Below are 16,750 nucleotides of genomic sequence, written 5' to 3' on the forward strand. Positions count from 1 at the left end.
TTTTCTCCAGGAAATGTAAAGCCATAAAACTTGGCATCTCTTGTAGAAATAGGTGAATTTTTGTACAAAACAGAGGAAAAAACGTTGCCATAAATTTTGGTTACAAAAAAGTTATGAATTTTATTCAAAGACTCTGAAATGTTTTATTTGGTATATTGACATGGTTTGGTTTGGATTACCTCTTTTTCCAGAGCTGAATAGTATACCTATTTATAGCTGTCTTGTAGCTAAGTTTTACTTTGGTGCCATTTGTGATGCTTTAACATGGGCTGTTGCCTCCCAATGGCCTCATGTGGATAAGAGCACTTGGATATTTTTTTGGGGGGTGGGTGTTTTTGGGGTGTTTTGGGGGCTTTTTTTGTTTGTTTTTTTCCTGAGCTCCATATTCTCATCTTGAGTTCCTAAGCAGCAACTGCAAGTGCTATGGGTCTGTACAGAGACAACACACAATTCTTTTTCTTGGCTGTACTTGCACGCTTGCCTACTTTTGAGGCTGTATCTTCTTTGTTCTTCATCTCTTACACATTCAGAAAATAAACAGAAAAGTAGCCACAATTTTTCTGTGTTATTGAAGGATAAAGTGTTCTTTCTTAGGGAACTTGATCAGAACTAGACTGTATTTGCTGCATTTTTGTTAACACAGACCTCAGAGGTTTTAGTCACCTGGACATTTTCCTCTTTGCTGCTGGTGACAGGAAATTTTTTCTTATCGTGGCTTTGTACCATAGTAGCACAGTTTATCTTTTCCCCTACCTTCCAAGAACTGTTTCGGAACTTTAGACATGTCAGTCATAATTCGCTTTTTATTTTTTTCCTCAATAAATAAAGATAAGAACAGTTGAGATATGTAAAGGATTTTGTACTGTTTCCTAACCTCTGTAAAACTGCAAATGATGTACCACTGCAGTCAAGAACCATCATTTTCACATAGAATCAAAGCTGTGTGGGTAGAACCAACAAGACAATGTTACTGTGTCAGCGCTAGTGGGAGAAGTGGATTAGAATTTAAAAAAAAAAAAAAATTTATTCCATACATGATGTACTTCCATGTGATAATGTTATCTTTGTGTCTGAGTATTAAAGGCATAGTTTTGCTATCTGAAATTGCTATCTCAATGTAGCTATACTTTCTGTATTGCCTCAAAACCAGTTATGTGTATGCAAAGTTATCTCCCTCTCTCCACCTAGGGAAAAAGCCCCTTTCCTGTGAAGTTCCCTGTCCCTCTTCCCTCCTCCCCCCTCCCCAGTAATAAGCATAGCATGAATAGGACTTGGCCTATTTGCCATGATCTTAGGATTCAGCCTTCATTTCACATCTTCCTCTTGCAAATAATTGGGGTCTGAATGAACTATCGTAATCTGTGTTCATTCATTCATTAAATCTTGTTATATGATTTATCCTTATTCATCATTCACTCTGTATTCAGGGTTGGAATGAGTTTTCTTTGTTATGATGAGCTGTTAAAATAATGTACTTTTGCCTTTCAAACTTTGTAAGTTTGAAAGAAACCAAGCAAATGCTATTTTGCCCAGTTTGCCTTCTAAAAGTACAATATGTAGCCACACCTGTTTGGGCAGTTGGTTTAGCTAAAACTACAGCATGCTCAAGGGAAAAAACTACGTATTGAATTCTAATTCACCACAGCATTTGCAGAAGGAGTTAGCAGGACGGCTTTCACAGCTTAAGGGTCCTGGTCTCCTAAGTATTACTGCAGTACAAACAACTCTTACTAATTCAGTTACTAATATGAGAAAGAAAATGCGTTCTGATCTCCTTTCAGTAGCTTATCTATCAGAAAAGCCATGAATGTTTCTCCATCCTGTGAAAGTTTACTTTCTATTAGCACACCAGTACAAACTCCAAAGCTTTTAAACTTTTAAATTAAAAACAGGAGAAAGCATATTTGAACAGATTACCCAGTGACTAGGACACTTGCTTAATGTGTATTCAGCTGATATTCATAGTTCTGCCTACTTTGATGCTGGAGAATGGACTTGTATATTTATTCCTTGCAATGCAGCATAGTGTCTAACTACGGGTTTAGTAATGATTTGGGGATTCCAGCTTTCTTCTGTTAATGTTGTCCCACTTTGCATATAGCACTGAAATATTCATTGGGCTATAAGGAGAATTATTTTAGTGTCAGTCAACTATGGCCTTCATCTGGGGAATGCGATAATAAAGTTTAAACCCCTGTTCGTTGGCATATCCAATGATTTTACTGTTAAGGGAGAGTGAAAGGAATTTCTTTTTTGTTAAATAAAATACACTCACATATATACATACTTTTAATCTGGAGAGTCAGAACTGGAAAAATGCATTTGGTCAATTCATGGACTATTGGGTATTCTTGGGTGAGTCTGGTATTCTCATTTTGAGTAGAAATTCTGTCTTTGTCAGCATGTGTATATATGTTTCTGCTTAAACCATGGGTTTGACAGATCATCATTCCCCTAAGAAAAACATTTGGTTGACAAACTCTTGACTAGTTGCTATCATAAGTTTTCAGCTCGTGTTTTACATCAGTAAGTTTCAGGTTATAGTATTTCTGTGAACTATTAGCTATTTGATTGGATAAATGAAACTTGTGGAATGTGAAAATAGTGAACAGTGAATGACATGTTTTAAGTACACATTGTCAGACCAGTACTAATCTGTTTGGTTTAAAAAAAAAATAATCAGTATTTTTTAACATAATTTGAACATTTCACAAAAAAATGTTCATAACCCAAAAAAGAATAAAGTATTAAAAACATGGTTTTGGAAAAACTTGGACCTGAGTCTATAAGCTGTTGTTCATAAATGTGTTTGCATATCTGTTGGTTTTCTGCAACTTGACCCAGCCTGTGAAAATAAAGGAACCTGCAGTAAAATGTGTCAGACTATAAAAGTGGGACAGAAACAGGAAGAAGCTAGTAAGAAAAGCTCTTCAAAGAATTTGTTTGCTTCTGCCTTTTGAGATTTGTATCTGTAACTTAAAGCTCTCAAGCTGAAAGCTTTCAGAGGTGTTTAGTATTGCAAAGCTTTTGAAATATGACTTACTGTTGATTGTAGTGAATTTGAAAGGTGAAATACATTATTTTTAAATGGCATCCAAATATAGTTTGTGCAGGGTCACTATAGCAATGTATTTAAAAGAAATAGTTTAAAATAGTGCAAGGGTTTGGAGAGGTTTTTCACTTCCTTTCCCCTCCATCGATATCCTTTGTCTTCAAGGGTTAGGTTGCTGAGTTAGTGACAAAGTACTGAAGAGCAGTAGATGTACACACTAGTCTCCTGAATTGTAGCCATCTACTGAAATCCCAAATATTGCAATAATATTCTAAATTATTTAACACTGAGAAATACGGAAACCTATAAAGTAAAGCTACTAATTTCCCTTGAACTTTTTTCCTATGTAATTAAAAAAACCAGCACAAGTCCTTTGTGAAAATGGTATTTTGATTCAATTCTTCACATAGAACTTTGTTTCTTTAATACAACATAAAAGTTAACTATAATAAGTTTTGAGCCAAATGTAAAGTTCCTGCATATGGATGGTACTTTTCTGTATTTGTGTGCATGTGAATGTTTCAATACCAAGTTACGGGCAAAAGAATGCAAGTGATTTTTGAGGAGAAACTGAATTGTGGTTGATAATATTTGATAGCAGAGTACCTACCTTAAAAAAACCTACCTTAAGACATAAGATTTTTGTAAGTAGGTTCAGGTTTTGTTTAATAGTTTCATATTCTTTTAGTCCACAGAAATCAGAATCTGTATATGACAAATGGCGAAATACAGAAGCAGTAACACCTTCATTCCCCGGGTTTTGTGGAGAGTTACCAAGCAGTAAGTATATGGAGGAGTAGCAATATTAGCTTTTAAGTGGGGTTTTTTTTGCATGCTTATAGTTGCTAAAATACATCATTTAATTTCAATAATGAAAAAAAATATGTATATTCTTTAGCTTCAAGCAGGTCCAGTTTGCAAATACAGAAATGGGATGACTGTTTTCTTCTGTGAATATCACAAAAGCATGTAAAGAAAATGTTGACTTTTAAGTAATACTGGAATCAAGGATATTTTTTCTGTGATGGCAAAACATTCAGCTGAGTTTTTAAGACATTTTCTAGCAATCTGAAAAGCAGAAATGTAATAAGACAAACACTGTCATCTCCCCTTCCCCCATCTCCCTCATCACCATTACATGCCCAATAATATATACAGCCCTTCAAGCAAACTGTTGCCTTAGTAATACAAGTCATCTTGACTGTTCAATAATGCCCTTAGACTTTTGGCTTAGGGTGGAACAAAGTAATCTCTTCATGTTAATGTCCCACAGGCAGTTGTTCACCAGTCTCGGCTTTGCAAGCCAGTCTAAGTTTATTTTTACAGTATGCAACTAACCAAAGAATGTTTAAATAAAAACCTGAACAGAATATGGGTATTTGTTGGTATACATTACTGAACAAATATAGTGTTCCTGTTATAGACTAAGTCTTGTCTAGACTGATAACACAAATTCTTTCAGGTCAAATCTTGACCCTCTGCTATGTAAATAAGTCTTAATATCCCCATCTAAAGTTAGTTTTTAGTGTGTTTCCTTCTCTGACTCTTATATGTGCCATAACTGTAGAATTCGTGATGACAGCGGAAATGCCTGTTGGAAGAAAGATGGAACATAATATCAAGTGACAATAGTAAATAAGTAGATGAAAGGAATGGAAACGGTGTAGAGATGACTAAAATATTCATGGACATAAAAGTAGTTTTACTGAGTGACCTAAAACTTCGAAGGTAATCTAACTCATCATATCCCATATCTCCTAGTTCACACAATTGTTTGGATTTGCAAATTAAAATCTTATCTGAGACTTGCAGATCTCGCAGACATTTTAGGAATGACCCGTTCTTTAGCATCAAGGACACACTGGACAGCAGAATGGGCAACGTTAAATCTTGATTCTGCTGATGTTTCTGGACTTTCTGTATACATTTACATGTGTGCAAAGAGATGGGAACAAAACCAAATTAAAACAGGAGTCTCTAATGCTTTTTTGCATACATGGACATGAAACTGAAGTACTGCAACAGAGGACAAGGCTAGATGATAGGTACCATATTGGCTGTACTATTCTTGATCAGTGGAGACACTTGCTGAAAGACTGTTCTGTTTAGATCAGAGTAGCCTCAGGTTAGCTCTTGAGGCAGTAAGAACTATAATAGCTATTAATTCAAATCAGCATTGCTTGAGTCTTTCCTCCCATCCAAGATTTTGGAAAGCTGGTTCTATCCCACAGGATTTCCCCACCGGGGGAACTCAACTGCAAACTCAGTAGGTTGGTACTAAAGAAATGAGTTGTAAACTGAGGAGGGAAGGTTTGAAATAATAACATTGACCTTTGACACAGCAAAGCTTCCAAAATGGCAGAAAAAAGAAAAATTCATTCTGATATATAAAGAAACCACATAAAATTCAAATTAAAATGTGAGGAGGAGAGGTTTACCTTTGCATAATCAGTTCTGCCTCTCTTGTTTTGTCATCCCTTTTTATGTTTTCGTATTAGCCTTTACATTTTGTATTATGGTACATGCCATGTCAGCTATCAGAGATAGAGGATAAAATATTTGCTCTTACCCTGTCTTTCTGTAAAATGATATGAAATGCTCTAGTTTTCTTTTTTCCTTTCATTCTTCTTTTTTTGATCATACCTGCATGTATGTTTGTACATATGTTTATATATTATATTAGATATTGACATAGTTACATTTATATGGTCATTTACTGAATAGCATGCTGCTCCCATTCAGACTACACTAGTGTACCCTATTCACTTTGCAATATGCAGGTACTTACTTGATTTTTTCAAACTTCAGTCTTTGCTGCAGGAATCCAACACTTAAGCAAATGACCATGTATTGTGTGATCAGGATACTTGTGAACTTTGGTGTTACTGAAATTCTTATAGTTGCTACTTACAATTCAGTTTTTTCTTCTCAAGACACTATATGGTACTGGCAAGCAGAGATTCTTGTGTGGATTCAAAGGATCATACAACCAATTTACCCAACTTACATGTCTGGCAACAAACATTGTAGTAAAGTACTGATATGTCACATTTGTCTATTGATGTCCAAATGAGGAAGAAGTGGACTAAACCAGCACAGCTGCCGGTTCAAACTGTGCCTTGCTTTGAAAATAATCTGAAAAATCAGGATGGGTAGTAAGAAAACTCACATGCAAATCCATAAATGCAACATCTGTCTTAACTGCAAGCATAACTGGTGAGCCACTGGCTATGTGACATCTTGACCACACACCAGTATTGTTGCCCTGTAGCAGAAAAGTAAATCAGGTGGAACTGTAACTATACAAAATGTTATTGAATGTATTTTTGCATAGACTGTACTGCTGTTTTAAGGGTAAAGAAACACATATTCAAGTAGCTTTAGAATTTACATAGTAAAATCCATAGTTAAGTAGTCCAAATCAGAAAGTATTCTCAATATCTTTAGAAAATTATGATGAAAACATACTCTGTGGGATATCAGACCTCTGTTCAAAAAAAAAAAGACTGATCTGATTTAGGATAAGAATAAATGTTCAAACAATATATTGTCTGAACGCTTTTTGCTTATTGCATCAGATAAAAGCATATTCTAAGAAATTATGCTTTTTCAGATCTTTTCAGGTATGTTGCTGAAGTGGAAAATTTAAAAATGTTAACTATCTTTCTGTTTGAGTGTTCTATATATATTTTCAGTTCATAAATTATGTGTGTGTTTTTCAGGTAAAAGTAGATATCATTCCCCGGACTTTGGGAGTGTTTCATTGCTGAAACTCATTTGTTGTTGGAGTGACCAACCTATAAAGGTAGGAAATAGCCTCTGTCAGTTGTTGCAATGTAATCCTCAAGTAACACTGGCTGTAACGTAGCATTTGGAATCTGTAATGTGACATAATAGTTATGGATTTATGGTGGAATTATTACATAAATTATGCCATTTGGATCTATGGAAAGTAGATTTCAGTATGAAGTATGCTACTCATGAAACTATTTTGCCTTAAATTACATGTTTGGACATGGGAAAGTAACTGTCCTACTAGTCTTTAATCTAGGTGATCTTGTTCATAGCATATGTTTAAAAGAGGAGTTGCCTGTTCTCTAACAACCAGATGTAACTCTACATTGTAAATGCCATTTTATGCTCCAGGAAAATAAAGGCCAAAATAAGGGCAGTGTCATATACCAATGTATTATTATAGAAGAAACAGAAAATGCCTTCTTAAAGGGATAAATAATTAATCCCAAGTCCTTATTAGTTCCTTATTAGAACACTCTTCATGAATGACTTAGAAAAGTAAGTTACGAGTTCCCAGGTCAGATGAAGCTCATGCCTATTGTTAGTGAAGAATCTGATGTCTTGAGGAGATAAATTACTGTTTCTTGAGAGATGACAGGTAGCTGTGAAATAGTCTGAACAGTGAAATCTAGAGACCATTTTTCATTCTGGAAATATGCATTTAAATACAGTTGTATTGTTGCTTGAGTGAGTTAAGGTTCAGGAGTACGAAACTCAAGACCACAAGGGATTTTATTCCAGAAAAGGGAAATAATACCTGTTACAAGTTTATTTTATGATGTTACTTTTAAAATTGAACACAACTCTGTGCTGCATTTCAAGTGTGAAGAATATTTTCCAGAGCTGAGGTGTGCAGGGGTACTGCAGTGGTAGTCCCCTGTTCTATTAGACAGACAGTAATGGTTTCTGCAAATATTCGCATTCAATTGAATTCAGCATTTTATCTTGAGCTTATCAGTTTTTTATTATATCACCACTGTCTGCACATCTTCCATATTATTTCAGCATTCTTCTTCCTTCACAAACTGTCCTGCTTTGTCTTACAATAAGATTTTTTACTTTTTGAATCCTTTTAATAAAAAAATCGAATACAAGACCTCAGTTTCAATAGCTGCGGTTGTCATATGAAATCCATATAATCTCTTGTTGACCTGGTCAGCCACTGAAACTCTTTACAGAGTAGAGTTGTATAGCCATGAAACTAGTATTTGTAGCATAGCTGATTATGTGAAATCTATGTATTTATATTTTCCAATGAACTTAGTGACTGATCAGTTTATACGATGATAATGGTCTTATCTACCACAGAAGGTTAGTGTGCAGGAAGATAAGGCATGGAATAAGCTGCCTCACGCTTTTTTCATCTGAAAAGACTTTAAATTTAAGACACTGAAATGGTCAAGTACTGCAAATACCATGCTATCAATGCTTCTCAAATTTTAACATTATTAAGACACAGCTTTGTAGTTGCAATAAGCTTTGTTAACCTACTTCGTAGTGCAGATTTTGGGTTGTTTGCAGCCAAACTGCCATAAATATTTTAACATTCAAAATAATTTGTGATGTTGGCAATAGGTGTGGGTATTCAGCAACCAATGATTTATACAAAGCTGTAGTTTTTGTTGATAGTAGGGTGGCTTTGTTAAACCTTTCTTTATACAAACACAGATTTATGGCCAACTTATTAATCCTGAGCAGCCTGATTAAGCACTCACGTACATTTACCCAAAACATCACTAGTTACCCTGCTTTTAAAAACTTTTTTTGTTGCTCTCTTCAGTGGAGGATACTGACTCTCAGACGTGACCCAAAGGACTTGCCATTTATTGATTCTTCATCTCCTTACAGTACTGTAACAGATTCTGTGCAAACAGGGAAACTGAAAAAACCTGCTGCAAATGATTGATCAGGGGTCTGCTGACTTGTTGAAGTTGAAGGGCTGAGGGAGGTCTTTTTCTGTCTTAAATTTTAAAAATGCGTATTTTTAAAAAATATTTTTCTAGGATTTTTTTCCCCAGATGATTTTAAAGGAAAGGTCATCTTCATGCATTTTGCTGTTCTTTCAGATAAAATATAGCTTGTTGTTGCCACACTCCCATCCTGCCCAGAAATTATTTAAGTGTGCTCATCTTTTCAGATAGATATAAAAAAGCTTGCCCTGAAACATTTAATATTGAGGAAACAGTGGTTACATTTCTGCCCTTAATTGTCCTTACTCTATATTTAAAATAGCCTGTCCCTCAGTTATATCTGTAATAGTTATTTGGTTATATTTTAATTTTTTAATAATACTACTATATTATTGTAGCTTTATGGAACCTTTTTGGCTGAAAGGGTGAACATTAAAATAAAACTTATGAATGTTACGAGAATAGTCAAACTGTAGTGCAATCAAAATGTTTTGCCTGTTGTTGACTCTAGCAGATATAAGGATATTTTTTCCACCAGAAGGATTTCTTTGATAATTATTTCCTCGCTCTTCCTAGCTCCTTAGTCTTCAAATGATAGATGTTGAAATGACTTCTCCCTATGCCTTTATTCAGGCATTTCAAGAGAAAGAATACAACAGGAAATAATTTGCTTCCTTTTTTCCTGCTCTAAGATCTTTTTAAATCTCATTGAGTGAAGTTAGTTCTTGTTAGGTTGACTTTCCTGAAGACTGAAGTCCTTTATCTCTTCACAAAATGATTATGGACCAAGTAAGCTTCCTTCTACAATATGTCTTACTCCCTGAGCTGGGCAACCGTTTGTAAAAGAGAGTAAATGACCCTGTCTCCATAGCCGCCCTCCTGTTTTCAGTGCTAATCTCAGCAAAGAAATTCAATACTGAACATGGCAGTGAGTTTTGCATGAAGCTTTAATAGGTCAGTAGTTCCACTAACGAAATGTTAAATGTACAGTCTTCACATCTAGTTGTCACGTAACTAAAATCCTTGACCTCAGTGGGCAGTCTGTAATACTCACAGGGTGCCCATCCGTCTATGGGGCTTCAGCAGTTTGCCTTTCTTATGTACGGCAGTATCAGGGCTCTGTGGTGTGACGTACCCGTATAGAAATAACTGAGCTTTATCAGATTCATTACTAATGCCTTCGCAATCAGTAGGAGTCATACATCTGTTCTTCCTAGTTCTGAGCTACCTGGACATGAGTCTGCTCTGACCTTGAAATGGTCCTGTTGTACAGTCCCAAGTAATAAGACCTTGTTAGGACTTGGATGTATTAATTCAGGAGCATCATCAGAAATACAGTTTATACAGCTTCAGCGTACAACATCTAGGTCCTGATTTGGAAGTCCTCTACTACCATCCTGATGTTGCAGTATTCCTTTTCTGTGCGAAAAAATTTGTTCTCTATTATCAGCTAGCTGCTCAGCACAGTCTTCCCTTAGGAAAACGGTTGATGCCATATTTAGATCTCTGACACAGTCATCTGCATGAGGAATGTAGTTGCCTTAGCCTCCCTCTTTCACCAGTGGAAAAAGATAGACACTGTGGAGGGACTGCTGAGGTTTTAGGAGGAATGAATCATCTCAGGACTTTCTCATCTTTCTATTGATTCCTGCAGTGCACCTGTATTTTTTTTTTCACCTGAGTTACTTCGTTTCCATTAATATCTAAAATAAGGTGGGATGAATCTGAGGTATATTACAAAGCACTTCACTTTCAAAGAATAAACCACTTCATGTTAAGGCCGTTACAGAGAGTAGTACTGATAAGCTAGTGCCTTCTTTACTGATGCCCAAGTTTATAGTGATTTCTCTAACAAGCTCTGAATACATTTGTTTTCACAGCATTTGACTCTACCTGAAGCCAACTGACTTCAGTATAAGCATCTAGACAACTCTCCTGACAGTTACTATGCAGAATTAGAGGAAAGCAGACTGGATAATACAAGTCTGATGTTTTGATCTGCATTTTTTTGCTCCCCGATGCGACTGTGTTGTGCAGGCATCTGGGAGGCAGTTTCTGCAAGGCTCAGCCCTGTAGAGGTTACGGCCTGAGCAATAACCAGGAGTGATGTCTATTGACTTCTCTCCTTAGACCCACTCATTATAAAGAGAATAGTAATCCTTGGAAGTAATTGATAAAGCGTAGAAAGGAAAGCCAGTATAACTTGGTATAGATGTAACAGTACAGCTTGCCTCAACTTTTGCTCACTTGTCTTTTTGTTCTCTGGTATTGCTGCTGCAGAGTCAAACAATTACCTTTCACTCCTTAATATCTGTATTTATAGTTGGACATATGCTATTTATACTTTCTCAGGCGTAGAAGTGTAACTTCTGTCATATTTCACAATCCCAACTAAAAAGCAGCTAGTATTTACAACAGTGGTTACAATTACGGGGGGGAAAAAATGAACACATATTAGTAGCCGACAAGTTAGCCAATGTATATGTAATCCAGAAAGATGCTAAAGATAAAGTGGAAACTATCAGAGAAAATGAAAGGTGCTCATGTAGATTTGTTTTGTGTTAGAAACAGGCAAAGCTTCTGGAGATTTTTAAACTTGGTGATAATGATAGATGAGGTATATTAATTTCTTGGGGAAGATGCAGTGAGAGGACAAAACCAAACATGTGAAACCACACTGAGCACTGTGGAAATGCAGGTTCAACAAAGTGATAGACAAGTAGCACGCAGAGACGTACAGGTGCCTCTACAATATCATGTTGTGCCATTTGCTACAGTTTTTTATTTTGTTTTAAGATGTTAGAGGAAATTAATGTTACAAATGCTGCCTGGCTGGCATACACAGCAATGGTACAGGTAATGAATATCTGATCCAGATTAGTGACAGGTTCTTAGCAGATCAGAACACCATGAGAACCACATGATGTGTGCAATTCTTTTGTGTACCTCTGTAGGAATTTTTTTGTCAAAAATTTTCCCAGGACAATGACAACATGTCTGTTTCCTTCTCTTTCTTAATTATTGTAGATATATTGTCAGAGTCTGCTGTAAAGTCAGGATCTGTAATCCCCAAAGCTCAGGGTTGTACAGATGTGAGGAATTGGAAACTCCCTTTGGTTTCCCCTGTAAAATAAAGTGCTATTATAACAAGATGAAGGTTTGTGCTATGTTAAAACACATAGGGCTGGGTTCACTCGCTGTGAACTTTCACACTGTGGACCTGACTATGGTATACTTGGCTACAATAAAGGATTTTGTCACAAAGGACACCTACAGCCTTTGTTCTGCTTAATGATTTGAATTTACAAGGGCAGCTAGAAATGTGGTTGAGGACAGCCCATGAATTCTCTGTACTTGATTAGTGAGATGAAACTCTCTCTCTTCAGGCAGTTTGAGGGAGCCTGCATATCAACTTCAATTCATACTAAACTTAAATAATTTTTAATAGATTGTTTATAATATAAATATTATATAAACATAAAATGTTTATAATATAGACATATTTAACTTAAAATTTTCATATTCAATTTAAATTCATATTTAAGTTGAGGTGGAGTACACTGTCCTGGAAAATTTAGATTCTCTCTGTCTTTCCGGAATTTTCTTGTACTTGAGAATGAATACCTTCCTGAGGGGGAAAAATTGTATTTCTTTTCTGAAGGAAATACCAAATGAAGAGAAGGTATGCATGCTGCCATTCTGCACCATGCTGAAATTTAGACTGAGTAAGGATTGCAGAAGCTTGGGTCCATTGTGTAAGGTCTTCATGTGCTTCATAAACATCTTAGGTCTTTAACTTTCTCCGTTCTCCTGGGGCTTCTCTGCTAAAGTAAAGAGAAGGAAAGTAATAACTCTATCATACAGTCTCCACACGGCGTTGTCTGAACACCCATATGTGGTGCATCAGCTATTGCAAGTGCCATTTATAGGCTGTTCATAATTCCTGCAGATGTTCCGTTTGGATAAGAGGAGTTTGAGGAATGGTATTTCTCTGTTAGACAAAAAATACAGTATTATTATGTTTTAGCTAGAGGAACAGAGGATCACCATTAATAACAAAACATTCTTTAAGCTTTTCAGAGAGAGACTAGACACCAAAAATTCTAAAAAAAGTCAAAATACAAGGTTCTTATTCGGTCTATGAAGCATTTTTGCACACATCGTAGGAAAAAAAAAAAGATATTTCTTATTAGCTGTTATCACCATGTGCTTTACTAATGTATATTGTCATGACCCCTTGAAATCAAGGAGGCAGTAGAAGGCTGATTCTAGTTCTGACATTAAAGAAAATGAATGTTTAACTATTGGGAAGCAGTCACGATTGACAAATTGCACCATTTTATTGCTATCCAGTTAACATTTATTTCTCAAAATGTATGTAGAGACACATGATTATCACTGTCTGAAAGATATTGATAAGTGTTGGCTTTCTAATGACACTCACTGGAACAGTCTTAAAATTTTGTAGTAGTTATTTAAAATTGTCAAATGCTTAGATAAATAATTGAAGTACTGATATCCCCCCCAATAATAATTTGCATTTATGACAGATTATTGAGGCAATGCAAGCAGTGCTGATGGCAGAAGTTCAAAGGACTATGAATACCTTGAGAATGACGGCAATCTGCAGAGAGCCGTTGGCCATAGTAGAGAATGGAAATGGTAAGTTGCAGACACTGCCAAAGACTGAGGAGAGGGATCTGCAATACATTAAAAATGTTTCTTTGCTGTGTAGGTGGAAAACTTATTGGTATATTCTTTTAGAAGAACTTTCTCTAGTACTCAGAACAAGTTAGGAGTATGAGTTCATAATAAATTACTTCTGTGTAAGACAAGCCAAATGACCTTTCTGACCTTATCACGCTATGAGTTTTCTCATAGGATTGTTAAGGAGTTAAAGGACTTTCACACTCTCTCATCTTTGAACATTAAAGAAGAAAAGATAAAGTTTGATTATATGATAGTTCTGGTATTGTAAATACATTTGCAAATAAGGGAAGCAGCGTGTTTGAAAAAGAATCAGTAAATCATATTGAAAAGAAGTTTTACAAAGTTATCTTTTCAATGACATCAGAACTTATACAGTACTAAAAATTAATTGCTTAAATTTTATAACTTCATAATGTAATACAGAATATTTTATTTTTCTTTTAGAAATAACCTCCCTGCAAGGAGATATCAAATGCATTTTACAATTAGATCATTTCATTTTACAAGAAGCTTACTCTTTGCGACTTTACAATGGTGCTAACATTTATGGTAAAAAAGATTGAACCTGAATTTATGTTATGAAGTTATACTAATTTTTTTTAGCCCATTAGCTGAGTCTTAAAATTAAGTGACCTAAATTTTAGATCCAATCTTATTAGTGAGCCTTCTCTTGGGAAACTAATTTATAATCTCATTGAGTGTGTGTGTCTGTCATGAAAATTTGTTACCGATCTGCTTGTGTTCCAGGATACTAAAAATGATCAGTGATACTTGCTTCAGGTCACGAAACAAAACGGTGTCTCTATAATTTCGACTGTTGGAATATAGTGAAACTCAAAACACTTTGAATAATTGTCATATATGAGTTTATACTTTGCTTACACTGAAGATTGCTTTGAACCATTTTACTTTTATATGGTTTGGGATAAGATGCGTTGTAACTAAAACATCCCCTGCTGTAATGTTCATATATGGATTTGATTTCAAATTTCCTGAATGTTCAGGGTGTATTTCAATGTGGTGTTTTGACATGGGTTACAACAAAAATGGGACTAACTGGAAGTTGCAAATGCAGATATCTGCAAACTCCAGACATGTTTAGGTCTTTGGGTTTGTTTCAAAACCTTATATACTAGATAAAAAAAAATTCTGTTATGTAAAGAGTGCTGGAATAATTACAAGACTCTAGTAATTTAGTCAATTGTTGTTTAATTCTATTTAAGTATTAAGGCTCACACAAGTTATGAATTCAGGGGAGTTCCTTCAGCTTTCCACTTTCTGAAAGGGGGATTTGGTTGATTGTATGTCTAGTAAAAGATTTTTACCATCATTTTGTTCTTAACCCTATTGTTTGAAGGTTATTCAACAAACAACTACAAAATTGGTTTGCTAGAATGATCACAGTATTCATATGCATTTATACTGGCTAGGACTTTTTTTTCCCCATACTTCATGATCTGAACTACATAAATATAATCCTGTAAAGCAGAGTGAATTTTTTGACATATCATTATTCAGCAATTTAATGTATTCTGGAATAGACAGGAAACGTACAGGAAGACTGGGAAAGAGATGTTACACTGTGAGTATTTAATATCATATTAGCTTTCTTTTTGTTCTCATTTCCATTCATGTTTTTGCTTGTTGCATTATTTATCACAGTATGTAAATAGCACAAATATTCTTGTTTTCGTTTTTATTGTTTTCCAATAGGCGCTGCAGAACTTGATGGGTTTATTCAGAATTGAACACACTTTTTTGTGATTTCTAGTATGTTAGAGTAAAACTATTTGTGGCATGTAATTATATGCAAAAATTATTAAAAACTTATCCAGAAGTAAGTCCACAACCAGTGTAATTACTAAGACAAGTAATTATGTCAGGTTTTAGTCATTCATCTGATGAATGAAGGTATGTTGTCTTACATCTTATTAAATACTCTGTATTTATGGGTTGTACAGTAGCTTCATTCTGTGCAACACCAAGGAAAAGGTTAAATATTGTTTCAGGTTTTTAATTCATAATTCAAGACTGGGATCATGCACTCTGACCCAAAGTAAAAGTATCTGAATCTTGGGTGCCATCATCATTGTATTGTATTGCATTTTTGTTTAATTGGAATTAATAGATTTGATCTAGAGGTGTTTAGCTCAACAAATTTCCACTGAAGTCAATAGAAGTTTTCTTTAAAAAGACAAACAGAACTTCAGGATTTGACCTTCAGTTTTTATTATCTTTAAAGTTTATAGTATATTATATAGGTTTTTTTAAGAAAGCTCCTTACTCCTTAGGAAGCTCCTGCATCCTTACTTCATGGTTAAGGGTGATAGCATTTTGACAGCAGCTTCACTTGCTGAATAACTTGAAATGCCATATTTTTCTTTGTGGTTCCATACAGAATTGTTTATTAATTGAATAATTAGAAAAAAAACCCACAAAACCATAATATATTTTTCGAGAAACAAAGATAAGGAATTAAAAAAGCTATTCATGTAAAGCATGCCAGAGAAAGGGTTAACTGTGTTCTGTCCTAGTTCATTCTCCCATTGTTGCTAAAAGGAAATATAAATGCAAACAGTTGCAATTTCTTTGTTCTTTATATTAATGTCAGAGATAATAATTTTGGACCTGTTCCGAACTTATTGATAGCAATCTTACCATTGATTTCTGCAAGCTTTGCTTCAGTTCTTCAAAGAAGCTGAGGTTTTCCCTAATTTTCTTTCATAATTCTGAAAAAGTACATTGCACTTTATTTCTTCTTGCCTTTTTCCTAAACACTGGTAATCTCAGGTTCATGGTACCATTTAACAGGTTGTCAGTGTGGTATTGTTTTCCACTGCCATGTGAGTCAGAGGCAGCGATTTTAAAATCTTAAGAATCTATTTACCCACTTTTATTTGCATAAACTAAGAGGAACTAAGTTTGACATTCTTCATTCATTTTTCATCTGTAGTATTTGATGTTATGACGTACATGCTTAGTCCATACCCAGCCGTGTGCAGAACTACTTTGATGGGAGGAAAAATGATGGTAAATACCACTGTTCTCATTCAATAGCCCAGTGATTGGATACAAAGAAATTGGATAGTCCCTCCTGTAGTTGATTTGAACCCATATCTTCCTCAACAGTAATTCATTGTTTATCCTCAAGGCATTCTGCAGTGAGTCATCTACAGAAATTGTTTCACTTTTCATGGAAATCTCAAAATATTGGCAAGGGTAGGAGTTAGAGATGGGATTCCCTCACCTCCAGGCATGTGTTGTGTGCAGGACTGTGATCTCC

General features: G+C 35.2%; 1 protein-coding gene across 3 annotated transcripts in view; it reads left to right on the forward strand.

The window, feature by feature from the left end:
• WDR72 (WD repeat domain 72) overlaps nt 1–16,750 on the forward strand; it is a 125,038-nt gene that overhangs the window by 68,982 nt on the left and 39,306 nt on the right. For all 3 annotated transcript variants that reach the window (XM_076347737.1, XM_076347738.1, XM_076347739.1), the window contains 3 exons: nt 3,741–3,832; nt 6,775–6,857; nt 13,308–13,419. In XM_076347737.1, the coding sequence (XP_076203852.1) occupies nt 3,741–3,832; nt 6,775–6,857; nt 13,308–13,419 (287 nt within the window). The remainder of the gene's footprint in view (nt 1–3,740; nt 3,833–6,774; nt 6,858–13,307; nt 13,420–16,750) is intronic.

Source organism: Aptenodytes patagonicus, chromosome 10, assembly GCF_965638725.1.
Source record: "Aptenodytes patagonicus chromosome 10, bAptPat1.pri.cur, whole genome shotgun sequence".
NCBI classification, from domain to species: domain Eukaryota; kingdom Metazoa; phylum Chordata; class Aves; order Sphenisciformes; family Spheniscidae; genus Aptenodytes; species Aptenodytes patagonicus.